Here is a 14,159-nt window from a genome sequence, read left to right on the forward strand (position 1 = left end):
CCTTACTCTAGACATCAAGAACTTCGATAGAAGCCCAAACTCCAGCAATGGTACACACTCCCCCTCAACCTTTCCAAGAGAGCAAGATGTATAGAGGGAAAATGGAGAAGAAAAATGGAGAAGAAGGATGGCCATGGAATTAAAGACTTGGCCAATTGGAAGGCAAGGATGTGATGGAACCAGAATTTCCTCTGGGAATTCATCCTTTCAACAAAGTTCTTAAAACAAGATGACAAGAAGAAATAGGGTTAAGGGAGCTAGAAAATAATTGGTTAGCATCCTAAGCAAGCTTTAGTGCATGAGTGGGGTCCACACTCCCTTTGCATGGTAGTCAAAAGATTTCTTGAAAATCCTCAACATAATCACGTCTTACGATGGTAAGCTTGGAGCTTGTAAGGTCTTATGTCTTACTGTGATGATCCAGCTTACTACCATAAGCACTGGACCGTAAACTTCTCTAGATGGCGCTTACGACCTTCCTTAAAGGTGTATACTGCTCCTTGTAAGTTTCTCTGGATGGCCCTTATGGTCCGGCTCATGGGTGCAAGTCCTGCCCATAAATCCTTCTATGTGGTCATTATGATCCTCATTATGGGTGTAAGCATGCCAGTAAAATTCCCTGGATGAGGTTTACGGCCGTAAATCTGGCCGTAAGGTGACCGTAAGGTGTTCAATATGGCCTGTTCCTCTAATGATGATGTTGAGGGAGCTCTATCTTGTTCATTTTGGCTCGAAATTGCTTCTTAGTCTCCCTTCCCTTGTTATGCACTACTTGTCACTTGAAATCACAATTTACACCATGTTAACAACATCTTTCGAATAAAACACTGTAATACATGCTAATTAAGTGTATAAACTAATATAAAATCATGTGCAATTACACACTTAATTATCAAGCATGTGCACTTGCATTTCAAGGTGACATTAGTCCATCAACTTATGAAAAAGCCTACCACCATAAGTCCCAAACAAAAAAGCTTACAAGCACGACTTACACCTATAAGCCGGAGCATAAGAGCAAGACAAATGAGCTTATAGGTTAAGCTTACACCTGTAAGCTTGGTTATAAGGAACAGTAAAAGGAGTCTATGGGCTGGGCTTGTACTCTAACACTGGTCACAAGCATCAAACATGAGCACTTACGATCTCAGGCTTATTCCTATGAATTGGATAGTAAGACCCAAACATAAAACCATACGGTCATGGTTACTCTAGTAAGATTTATAACTTTTCATCTTCAGGTCTATAACCCATGATTACGTCCATAAGGTGCCCCCATAGGCCTTAGGTTATAAATAGGGTTTTTAAAGGTTTTAGAAGGGGCTTTGGTGCAATAAAAAAAATGTAAACTTAACGTTTTGCCACATTAAAGATAGCACAAATAGTAAAAACATAAATAAATATAGTTCAAAAATTCATTCATAAACAAAAAGAATAAAATTTAGTTAAAAATTTTGAAACACAATATTTCAAATACTATAATGGTTTCTTAATTCAATTACCAAAATTTATCATTTAGGGGTCGTTTGGTTCGTGGTAATGACATCTTACCACGTAACGAGATTATCATGGTAATATGGATGGGAATATTATATGGCTGGGAATATTGTAGTAATTTGATATAACCATGTTTGGTTGGGAACTTTTATGACTGGGAATAATTTATTACTGTGTTTGGTTCGTCATGGTAATCAATTAGTAAAATATAAAAAATCCCAAAAATACCCTCTTAACATTTGGTAATTCTTATCTTTGGTAGAATTCAGGTATATTTTTTCAAACCCTAGATCGCTCCATTGATGGCGTCCGATGATCCTGAAATCGAGGTCATCTCCGATCCAAATTCCCTGCACAATGGGAACCCTAGCTCCGGGGAGGTTGTTTCCAACGCCATCGTTGATGTTTAGTCCACCTCATCTTATGGCGATCTCCAGTAGGTCCGGAACTTCATAGAGAGGGAGGGGCACACCGTCTCTAAGCCCGATGGCAATGGCTACCACGCCCTCCAGTGGGCCACCCTCAATAACCACGTCGACGTCGCTCAGTATATCATCAAGGTAAAACCCTAAACCCAACCCGAATCATAATCTCTGCTCAATGTTTCTATTGTTCAGGTTCTTTGTTGATTAATTTGAGGAAAATTTTGGTTTTTGATAATTTTTTTTTAAAATATTGAAGCATGGTGGTGATGTGAACGCGGCTGATAACACGCAACAAATAGCGTTGCATTGGGAGCCTGTCCGAGGATCGGTGGCCATCGCGAACGCTCCAGAAACACTATCGGGAGAACGAAACACCAGATGAAAATAAATTTCGCATATAAGACCCTATATTATGTTTAAAATTATTTTTTAAAAATAATGGTATATTTGACCCAAAAAATTTATTAGATAACCATTAACTTGGTAATATCAGATAGCCACCTAATTTAGTGGTAATGAGATTACCAAGTTTCTTGGTAATATTCTAATGTTGGTAATCTTATATTACTATCAACATTACCATTGTCCCCTAACCAAACATGGTATACCACGTAACAAGCGGTAATATTTTCACATTACCGCCAACTAAATAGCCCTTATATAATTATTAATCAATTCAATTTCCAACAATAGGATGATGATATATTCTCATTTCGCAAAAATAACTTGAGTTTAAAATATTAAGTTTTTATTAATATTTATTAAATCAATTTAAATAAAAAAGTTTCCTCTCCTTTACCTTTTGAAAGGTTCCTTTTGGGACCATATTTTTAGCCCCGGTAAAAAATTTACTTTTATCAAAAAAAAAAAAAAATTAATCCAGTGATAAACTAGGCGATTATATACACTAAAATGCGCGTTCAAAAATGTCACACATTCAAATTCAAAAGTCAAAGACAATCACAAGATTACTATGCAAGTTGAAAAAAGGTTTATAATTGTACTTACATTTTTTTTAGCTTTTGGTGGAAATAAAGAAGCAGCACGAGCAAAGTACAAATTTAATCACCCACCATGATCTCTTTATAAACCAAAACAATTATAACTAATTATGTTTCTCATCTACACATCAAAAAAAGATCAAGGAACTAGTGCCACCTTGATCATTCCACAAGCAAATACTTCAATATTTTTATTTATATCTTGATGATATGATGAAACACTATAAACTATATATAGCAGGTATTCCATCTCTCCTGACGATCTAACTGTAAAATGTAAACAATGACAAGTGTTGAGCAAGCACACAAATACACACAAACACAGGTCAATAATTTTATTTATAACTCGTTGATTATACAAAGAGACAGCTATATAAAAAGCATAGACACACACACACACACACACAAACACGCTTCAATTTAGTCATGCAATATTATTACATATATTTTCCACATTTATAATTAAGCCATCTTTATAAGGAAACATCCACACACATCGATGTTAACTTCAGCTTCATGTTTTGTCATAGAGTACTCAAGGATGACCAACGTAGCCAGGAATATAAGGATAACCATTATAGTAACCGCCATAGTATCTGTTACCAGGAATATAGCCTGGTCGAAAACCATTGTAGTAACCATTTCCTGGTCGGTAACCATAGCCATAGTAGCCACCAGGGAACAACCCCGGTCCTCCATATATCTTCTCTTCTTCATATTTTGTTTTGTCCACTTTTTCCTCTACATCAAATAAAATTTATCGAAATTAAAATAAAAATTATTGCCCATCTAAAAATCAAGTTACATGTGGAGACAACGAATAGAGGTGTAGAAAGAAGACAATAATTCTTTAAAATAAGCTAAAATTTTAAGAAGAAGAAGAAGAAGAAGAATATATAATAAAAACAGTAGGCTTCTAATTATAAATAATTTATAATAAATAATAATATCAAATTTTCACTCTGTAATATCTGCTAACTAACAAATATGGTTTTACCCCAAGCACACGTGTACCAAGATATATTCCCCAAATAACCATGCACGCTCATGTATAGAGAGATGCGCACTATCTCAATCCTTGACCTTTAACATAATCATAAATTTATATGGTTTCAAAAATAAAAAAAAAAGTTTTAGATTTGTGTGTTAAAGATATTTATAATTATAAAAAACAAAAGAGTTTAGAATATACGAGTTTGCTGAGCTAGCTCGCGAGCTGAAACCACTTCCAAAGAGACAATGAGAATGATTCCCAAGAGAGTTGTCAAAACAAACAGAGACTTGGAGGAAACCATGATAATTAAACAGAGATGATGATAATAATGATCACTAGAAGAAGAGAAGAACAGTACTAAAGATGTGAAGAGCTATGACTTCTATTGATCTCTATTTATAGGGATAAAAAAGTTATCCATATATATCTCTTAGGAACCTTTAGTACCTGAACGTCCTTTCATGCATGCAGTTAACTAGTTGGGTGATACTAATTAATTAATTAAAACTATGTATTGTTTCATATTTGACTTAATCCCTTGTACTTGACCTAACTTTGAGTCTGTGGAATAAAAGGGTTTGCACAACCTTGGTTAGGTCAGTGATTGAGATATTTCAAGATAATTTACCGGTTACTTGATGCAATATATAAATATAATCTGTTAGATCATACAGTCATTGATGCAGACATATAAACGTAATCAAATGCATACTAGCTACTTGGTCTAATTAATATGAAATAATTATACATATATATAGTGTATGAGAATTTGATTAAGTTAATTAGATTATAACTCAGTGACTTAAAGCCAACAAGTGGTATGTATATATATGCGCTTATGTTTAGTCGGATTAATGTAACTAGCTATGTCGATATGTTTGTGCTTACAATTTACTTTGTAGGAGTCCAACTAAGTTGGTGTATATGCTGTTTGTATGGACGCAACAAAGTCTATATGCATTTAATTATAAGTTTGTACGCATGTAACTCAGTCTAGTTATACTTGTTTTTGGCTACGGTACAATTAATTCAATTAGCATTAGAGTATAACACTCGCGTAAGTTGAATGACAAAATGATGATTGAATTTTACATATGATGTATCTAATTTTTTATTATATATAGTTGTTTATGTGTTATGTCTACCTTAATAATAGTACCAATTGCATTATTATCAGTTCTTGCATGGCTTGACAAATGTTACATGTATACCGGCTTATAGTTATGTGTGGATATAGTTAAATTCGTATGTTTGTATTTATTCTTGTGTATGGTAATTATATCATTAATAATAGGATATGATACTTGTATAAAAATGTTTTAAAATCAAGGGCCATATTTTTTTTTTGGCATATATGTATCATGTTTATAAGTAATTTTCATAATCGCTCTATAACTGACTATATAGTATATAGTAATCTGACAAGTATTATGCATATCTATTTGCGATTCTTTTTTATGGATATAATTAACTTGATGCATGAATCTAGATAAGTTATATGTTTCTGAATATAATTAAGTAAATGATCATGTATGTCCAACTATATTATTGGCTAAAGTTTTGTTTGATCATGGCTTTAATATATTTACATATATTTAAATTCAAATTATTTTAATTTATAAATATATTTTTCTAATAAATATAATTAATGTTTTTAAAACTCTTAATAAATTTAAAGCCCGTGCCATAGGGCTGTTTCTGTATTTTTAAAATAAATTTTAATGTGTGTGTGTTTATTCCTAATACAAATAGGCATGAAGTATATTGGCTTCAAGTGAAAAAACATAAAAGCAAATAAAATTAAATTTCTCTAATTGTGTACTTGAAATAATATAGTTATACCACTTGTCAAATTTTTAATAATAATTTTATCATAAACTATGAAAATCTCTTGATATATACAAATTCTTCTTGATTTATTCGTTCTATTTCCACATGGTAACTATTGTTCATGCTGCATATGCTAATATCATGTATAAATTAAAAAGAAAACCTTTCTTCTCCATCTCATTTAATAGGAAAAAAAAGTAAAAAAAAAAAAATCAAATTTTAGTAGTTTGACACATTATAATTTAAAAAAAAACATTTAAGTAGAAAATGGACCAAGAAATCACTTATAAATAAAGATTTATTTGATTTAAAGAATATTAGAAGTAGTGAAGATTAATGAAGGTGATAATATTAATTCAAAAGCAAGAGTTAATTTTTTATTTATTTAAAAACTCATGGTCTTATTGCTAATTTTAATTAATTTATTAAGTAGTACTTGTATGTAACCCATGCTAATTCACTCAAGACATATATATATATATATCTGCTCTTTCGGAAAAGCATAATACAATACATGCTAAAAGATGCATTGCGGATAATATTATTGGTGCCCAAGAAGTAATCTTCAATTTGCAAAAGCGGAAAATTCTCGGTTATATCTTCAAAGTGGATTTCGCAAAAGCTTTCGATTCTTTAGATTGGAACTTTCTTCTTGATGTCCTTGTTGCCAGAGGATTCGGATCTAGAAGTCTTTCCTGAATTCATACTATCCTTAGTACTGCCAAGACATAGTTCATCATTAACGGATCCACTCAGGGACACATTAGATGTAAAAGAGGTCTGAGACAAGGTGATCATTTATCGCCTCTACTCTTTGCTCTTGCTGCAGATGTCCTAAGCGCTATGTTCTCCCATGCACTTAGATCCAAAGTGTTAGTGGGTGTCTCCTTGGATCATTTGATTAACATCTACCATTTATAATATGTTGATGACCTCTTAATTTTCTCAGCTGGAGGACATGAAGATCTTCAAATCATCAAATTAATTCTTTATCTTTTTGAGGGGTCTTCTAGCCTTTCCATCAATTACTCGAAAAGTTGTTTGTATTCTACACACTTCCAACCTCATTACACTTCCGCCAGAATTCTTAACTGTTTCAGAAACTGTTTGCCAATCACTTACTTAGGGATTCCTTTTTCCGGAAGAAGGCCAAGATGTATTGATTGGGCAAAGCTCATTGGAATGGTTCGATCTAGGCTTAGTCCTTGGAAAACAAATTACTTATCCCTTGGAGGCCGCCTAACTCTCATTAATTCCATGCTTTCAACTGTCCCAGTTTATTGGATGTCGGTCTTCAAACTCTCCGCCTGGGTAATCAAAGATATTGATCAAATTCGCAGAGATTTTCTTTGGAAAGGTCCTGACCTGGGCTCCAAAGAAACCAGATTGGTTGCCTGGAATAGAATCACCAGGCCCCACGAAATGGGAGGTTGGGAAATCCTCAACCTTCAGGAATTTAATAAAGCTTTACTTGGGAAGTGGTGGTGGAAATTATCTTGTAAACCAGACAGTGGTTGGGCTAAAATCATTCACTCTAATTACTCAATTAGTAGCCCAAACGGAATCCTTTTCCACAACCCACCTAGAAACAAATCTTTCTTTTGGGCAGGAGTGAACTCTACTTTACTTCTCTTCCGATCCTGTATAAACAAAATTATCAGAAATGGTTCAAACACATCCCTTTGGTTTGACTGTTGGCATACTGGACAATTGCTCAAAGATCTCTGGCCAACACTTTTCTCTGATTGTACATCTCCTTGGATAAATATTAGACAATTTATCAAACTTATTAATAGCCCAGAGGTTCTCTTTCACTATGCTTCCCCAGATATGTTATCCTATCTGTTAGAGATCATACCTGATTGCTCTCGTATATAGTCAGGAAGATATCTACTCCTGGGCACCGGAAAAAAAATGGGAAATTCACAGTCAAATCATTTTATAAATTCCTTATTGATGGTGGAATGCGCAGTCCACATTACTCTCAATTCTAGAAAATCCGCTGCCCTAGCAAAATAACTCTTTTTTGCTGGCTCGCTGGGGAAGATAAAATCCTCACTCTCACAAATCTCTTCAAGAGATGGTGCAATATTCAAAGCTCTACAGATACATGTGTTCTATGTCACAAAGCCTCTGAAAAGCTTAACCATTTTTTTCTTGAATGTGAATTCTTCAATCGTCTCTGGGGTTTTTTTCTCACAGGTCCTTGGTTTCAACCTCTCTCCACATTCAATTCTCACACTTTGGACTTTTTGGATTCCATCCCTTACCCCTCAACACCGAATCCTCTGGGATCTAATCTCCCGTACAATCTTGTGGAATATCTGGATTAAACGAAACACTCGTATTTTCCATTTGACTGCTTTACCGCTTTACAATATTTTTATTAAAACTGCTAATATGCTTCTTTTTTGGTTCTCAACTACAGCTGATAGTCAACAGCCAGCTCTTACTGAAGCTTCACAGAAAATTAAGCGCTGCCTTAATTTCTTTAGCGCTAGAGCCTCAAATCTTGTTAAAGAGTCAGACCATGATCTTGCGCAGGAGTAGTTGCTCCTTTCGATGGTTTAGGCAGGCTTGAGGGACCAAACGGTGTCTTCCGCCTTCCCAGCTTCTTTTCTCCTTGTATTTTATTTTCCTGTCGTTCTTAGTACTTCTCCTCACTTCTGGTGAGAGCTTTTATCTTGTGTTCCCTGTCTATCTTTTTATTCAATAAAGTTGTGGTTTATCCACATTTATTTCAAAAAAAAAAAAAAAATCTGAACTTACAAATATATATATTTATACATATAAAAATATATATTCAATGATTTCTTAATCCCAAATTAACACTCCTATCTAAACAATTAATTTCTGCTAAAAAAAAGAAAACAAACAAATACAAATATTTTTATCATTTCAATAACAAAATCAAATACTTTTATTTATATGTTGATGATCGTACAAAAATTAAACTATATGAAAAATACTCCCATTATTTTTTTCACCCAAACTTTAGTCATGCATTATAAAATATTGCATGCATCCACGCACAGATATATGCTTCTAATTAACTTCATCTTTATGTATTGTTATACAATACTCAAAAGGAGCCAATATAGAGATCGATCATATATAACATTAACGGCTGCCAAGGCCAAAACCAGGTCGGAAGCCAACACATAGTCTATATAATTTAGTTCTCAAAGAATCAATTCATGTGTGTTGTATGAAATAATGTTTATATAATTTAGCTCTCAAAGAAACGATTTTTGTGTGTATATGGGTGGGTAGTATTAATTAGTCACAGCCAAGGTCAAATTAATCCTGGTCTTATATATATATATATATATATATATATATGTCGTTTGCTCCTTGATCACATATATCCTGCTTAATTTGTCTATTTTTTTCTCTTGATTATATAAATTTATTAAAGTTTAAATATAAAATCATGATCCATTTAAAAATTAAAACATGGGTAGAGAACTTATAAAGGAGGTGGAGAAAAAACAATAACATTTTAGAATAAGTTAACTTTATTTACAATAATAGACTTCCTAGCTTCACACGCACATATATATATAGATTGTATTATTTTAAATATAAAGTGTTCTATAATAATAATTAAAAAATAAACATTATTTTCAACAAAAAATAATGCAAGCAGAAAATTCTTCTCATATGCTAAAATAGTAAACATATATTTACCCTCAATATATATCGAGTATTTCGCCCTCACACATAGTGCTCATATATATATATATATGAACATATATATGCATGTAGGCGTTTGTGTTTAAAAATACAGACAGACACAGAGAGAGAGAGAGAGAGAGAGAGAGAGAGAGAGAGAGAGAGAGAGAGGGGAGAATGGAGATACACTGCATCTTAATTAAAGTGTTACGTGGGCTCCGACTTTATAATAGATTTATACTGTTTTAAAAAATACATAGGATTTATGAATTAAAACTCATTAAAGAAAATGAGAATATAATTCATAAAAGACCGGTCAAAGCAAATAGTGACTTAGAAGAAGCAATGATAATAATTTATAACCAGTTAGAGATGCATGATGATGATCACTTGAAGAGGAGAAGAACGGTGAAGATGAGAAGAACCATGGTTTCCATTAATGACGTTCTCTGTTCATAGGGGTAAATAGTGATAAAAAAAATATGTCTAGAAAAGTTTGGTACGTGAACGTCCTTTCATGCATGCAGTTAGTTAGTTGGTAACATTAATTAATTAATTAAAGCTATATGTAGTATCACTTTTGACTTAAAACTTTTGTACTTGTTCTAACTTCGTGTATGTGGAATAAAAGGTTTCGCACAACTTTTGTTTAGGTCAGTGATTGAGAAATTTCAAGCTCTTTAATTACTTGTTACTTAATGCGCGCAATATATATAACTATATTTATAAGTACTGATTAGTTGATGTATGTTGTCCTTAATATAAACATACTAACATAACCAAATGCGCACATACTAGCTGGTTGGTTTAATAGTAAGTAATTATATACGCGGCGCATGAGAATTTGAATAAGTTAGTGATTATACTAATTGATTGGATAACAACCAAGTGTATAGAGGCATATGTGTGTGGATATGTGTGAGTTTGTGTGAGTTTAACGCACTAAGTTGGTATGTAGTTGTAATTAATTAGGTCTCTATATGATTAAATTCATGTATGGCTTTGTTTAGGCACGGCTCACTTTTGGTGACTGCGCCTTGCCTCGAGATGGTGGTATGTTTCTGTATTTTTGTTGTTTCTTGTTGCTTTTATGTTTTCTTGTTTTGTTCGTTCTATTTTTTTTATTTTAATAATTCTTTGGTTTATCCACCTTGTTTAAAAAAAAATCATGTATGAATATATATGTTACAATTAGTACGATTAACATTAGAATTTGACATGTAATTGTAAATGACAAAATGATCCTTGAAATTTATGAATTATGTATCTAATTTTCTATGATAGTCACGTGTTTATGTTTTTTAATAATTGTATTAATTGCATTATGATCAACTGTTTAATAACCCAGCGTAACAGGTGTTACAAATATATCTGTATGTAGCAATATATATACTTGCGTGAGGCCATGACTTATTTGTTACGGTTGTATACTATAGTATTATTGCACCCACTAACAATAGGACATTGACATGCATATAAAATAATAAAATAATTGAATGTTTAGATATCATGTAATGTGTTTTATGTAGTATACGTGTCATGTTTGTAAGTGACAGTCCTAATTGCAAGATAATTGACTATACATTAATCCAGTAGCATTGTTTAAGCATATGCTTTATCTTTTGGTATGGATATTATTAAATTGATTAGTTTAGATCAGCTCTATTTTTCTCGAATTTACACAATTAATTAATTAATTAATACTCAAAATTTCCATCATGTTTCTCAATCCAACAAAAACAAACACAATTTCTAACTTTTCCTTGTTTACAAACAAAGCTCAATACTTCTTATTTATAAGTTAATGATCTTACAAAAAGCAGTAAAGTATCCCAAATATTTCATATCTTTCTCTTGCACACTTAAACAGCAACACTTTGGTCATGCATTATTACATATATTAATAACCACATTACTAATTAATTTAAACATCCTGATTAGAATGCACATATGTGATATATATATATATATATATATATATATATATATATATATATATATAGACTACTAGCTTCATTTTTATGTATTTTTTATAAAATTCTCATGGGTAGCCAACATAGCCAATACCATATCCTGGATAACCACCTTGATAACCACCATATCCCGGATAACCACCTTGAAAACCATTATATCCAGGATAACCACCTTGGTAACCACCATAGTAGGGCCCAAAGCCAGGCATGAAGCGAGGGCCATAACCATTGCGAAAGCCTGCCCCAGGGTAACCACCTTGTACTTGTCCTTGTCCTTGATGTATCTTCTTCTCCTCTTCGTATCCTGCTTTATTCACCTCATCTCCTACATTAAATAAAATTTATATAATCAATAATAAAACTAAATGTAAACCTTCTTAATATAAACAATATCTTACTCTTAAAGAGATGGAATTATTTAAATTATTGTATTTAATAATGGAATTTTATAAACTAGTAATATTAATAAACAATCAAAATTTAAGAAATAAATGTTTAGGTTTTTATGTTGAACCTTCGTCAGCTGATCAAATAAAAATGTTCTCTCCAACCAGATCCCAAATATTTGAATAGCTAGCTAATTAATAATAATATTTCAATGCTAAGCATCCCCTTAATAAAACAATGATGTTTCAATACCAAACATATGGAGAATATATTCTATTAAAATTTATTAAATTAATAAAAAGAAACAAAATAAGTTAGGGTTTACCTTTTTCTTGAGCTAGCTCTCTAGCTGAAATAACTTGAACAGAGAGAAGGAGACTGATTCCGAACAAAGCCATCAAAACAACAACAGATTTAGAAAAAGCCATGATAATTAACTAAAAGATAATGATCACTGGAATTGAAGAGAAGACAAGTAAAGATGAGAAGAATGATGGCTTCCATTGCTCTCTATTTATAGGGATAAATATTGGTGATCAATTTCTCTAAGAAACCCATGCATGGTACGTACCTGAATGGCCTTTCTGAGATGCAGCTAACTAGTTAGGTGATGCCCAATTAAAGCTATATAGTATCATTTTTGACTCCATTGTTTGTACGTGATCTAACCATGCCTGTATGCCGACCATAAGTATCATACATACATACATACATACATATACATATGATGGTGGTTAAGATTATGAATCTATGATTCTACTAATTGGACTATAATCGAGTCTATTATGACAAACAAGTTATGTATATTTATATAAGTATGTATGTAGCTTAATTTGAATGAATCTAACTAGATTGAAATTTGTGAGCTTATACAATCACAAACCAACTTTGATTAGGTTTTGAACCATCATCTAATAATAAAGAACTACCTGATCTCCCTTTCTGTCTAATTATAAAGACGTTTATGTGCTCCTTTATGAATGTACCAGTTGCACTACAACTAATCATACAGTAACATGACATGTGTCACCTATGCATCCCTTTTGTATTTGCGTGTGGATAAAACCAAGTCGATTATTTTGTGCTTATTGTTGTCTGGATATATATAACCAGTCAAATATTCAAAGTCCTGCGTTTTTGGTTGTTGAATATGTGTCATGTGTTTGTAAATGGTAAGATTATGTATCTAAAAATAATAAATGATGGATTATAAATGTGTAATACGAATTTTATAAGCTCCCAATTAATTTTGTTAAAATAACAACCATTTATTGACTATTTAGGGTTTAGACTGTGAAAATTTATTTTCACGAAAAACAAAAAAACCAAAAATACCTTCTTTTGTTTTTTGACAATAACAAGAGTAGAAAATACTATCAATTCTATAACAAAACTCAAAAATATTTTTTTTCTTATTTTTAGTTTTTAATTCCCACAAATTACTATGTACTGATCTTATTGCAAATTAAAAGATCAAAATACAAATTTTTTTTTATCTTTCCTCAGCCACTAACGGCAAAAATTTATGAAAAAGAAAATTCTAAATTTTCAAAGGAACAAAGTCAAGATGTCCAAACAAATCCTATGCCACCTCGCAATCCGTGATTACTCCAACTTTCCTTACATCTTTCGTCAAGCAACTTAACTATCAAGCAACAACCATCTTTTAAGACAACCATCCCCTAGTGTCGCGGGTATAATCCCCCACAATAGTTTCTCATTCTAATAGTGAGTGGACAAACATCCTTATCAAACAAATTAGTGAGGGGACAAGCATGGCTTCGAAATCTTGCAACGTGGTATTGTTGAATATTATTTACTTACTATCCACCAGTACTAAATACTATATATCCACCTCTCCAAGAATTACATGATCACATGGTAAATTTTTAAGGGTTGTGTGATGAGCTCTGATCAGAGCTCTGTATATAAGGCGTCAAAATCTGTTGAACTTAACCAACTTCACGTGTTGCGCACAAGACTAGAAGATTCAAATGAAGCAACAACCAATGAAAAGAAAATTAACAAGCTGACGTGGAGAAGGATTAGGCGCAAGCGTAGAGCCAGCACACACCTCTCTGAGTTCTTTGTTTGAGTTACACCATATCCAATAAGGGGGAGGCGAAACACATGACTAATGTTTGTTAGGATGAGCTGAAAAAGCAAGAGTTAAAAGGTTGGTAGAGGGATGGAAAAGAGGGCAAGCAATTAGAAGAAGAAGTAAGGCATGTTCTCTAGTTTTCTCCGCTAAGCTCTCCAATGGCAGGCGTCGGGAGAGAGTGATCCCAGTTACAATACTATTTTTAGTTGTAATTCTTATGGATCTATTCATTTCTACTATCTGAATTGTGTTTTGAAGCTTATTTTTAACTTGAAC

The 14,159-nt window shown here is 32.5% G+C and overlaps 3 protein-coding genes across 3 annotated transcripts; 1 reads left to right on the plus strand and 2 right to left on the minus strand.

Moving 5' to 3' along the window:
* Positions 1-1,799: 1,799 nt before the first annotated feature.
* Positions 1,800-2,304, plus strand: LOC120256318 (probable protein S-acyltransferase 23). The gene is made up of 3 exons (XM_039264016.1): positions 1,800-1,877; positions 1,938-2,057; positions 2,179-2,304. The coding sequence occupies exons 1-3, from the start codon at positions 1,800-1,802 to the stop codon at positions 2,302-2,304; spliced, it is 324 nt and encodes a 107-aa protein (XP_039119950.1).
* A 929-nt stretch (positions 2,305-3,233) lies between these two features.
* Positions 3,234-4,291, minus strand: LOC120256327. Its single transcript, XM_039264026.1, has 2 exons — positions 4,116-4,291; positions 3,234-3,664 (listed from the first exon to the last, which is right to left on the minus strand). Exons 1-2 carry the CDS (start codon positions 4,216-4,218, stop codon positions 3,459-3,461), a joined length of 309 nt encoding a protein of 102 aa, XP_039119960.1. The 5' UTR covers positions 4,219-4,291; the 3' UTR covers positions 3,234-3,458.
* Positions 4,292-11,188: 6,897 nt separating this feature from the next.
* Positions 11,189-12,276, minus strand: LOC120256329 (prisilkin-39-like). The gene is made up of 2 exons (XM_039264028.1): positions 12,108-12,276; positions 11,189-11,720 (listed from the first exon to the last, which is right to left on the minus strand). Exons 1-2 carry the CDS (start codon positions 12,208-12,210, stop codon positions 11,464-11,466), a joined length of 360 nt encoding a protein of 119 aa, XP_039119962.1. The 5' UTR covers positions 12,211-12,276; the 3' UTR covers positions 11,189-11,463.
* Positions 12,277-14,159: the final 1,883 nt, after the last annotated feature.

Source organism: Dioscorea cayenensis, unplaced genomic scaffold, assembly GCF_009730915.1.
Source record: "Dioscorea cayenensis subsp. rotundata cultivar TDr96_F1 unplaced genomic scaffold, TDr96_F1_v2_PseudoChromosome.rev07_lg8_w22 25.fasta BLBR01001396.1, whole genome shotgun sequence".
NCBI classification, from domain to species: domain Eukaryota; kingdom Viridiplantae; phylum Streptophyta; class Magnoliopsida; order Dioscoreales; family Dioscoreaceae; genus Dioscorea; species Dioscorea cayenensis.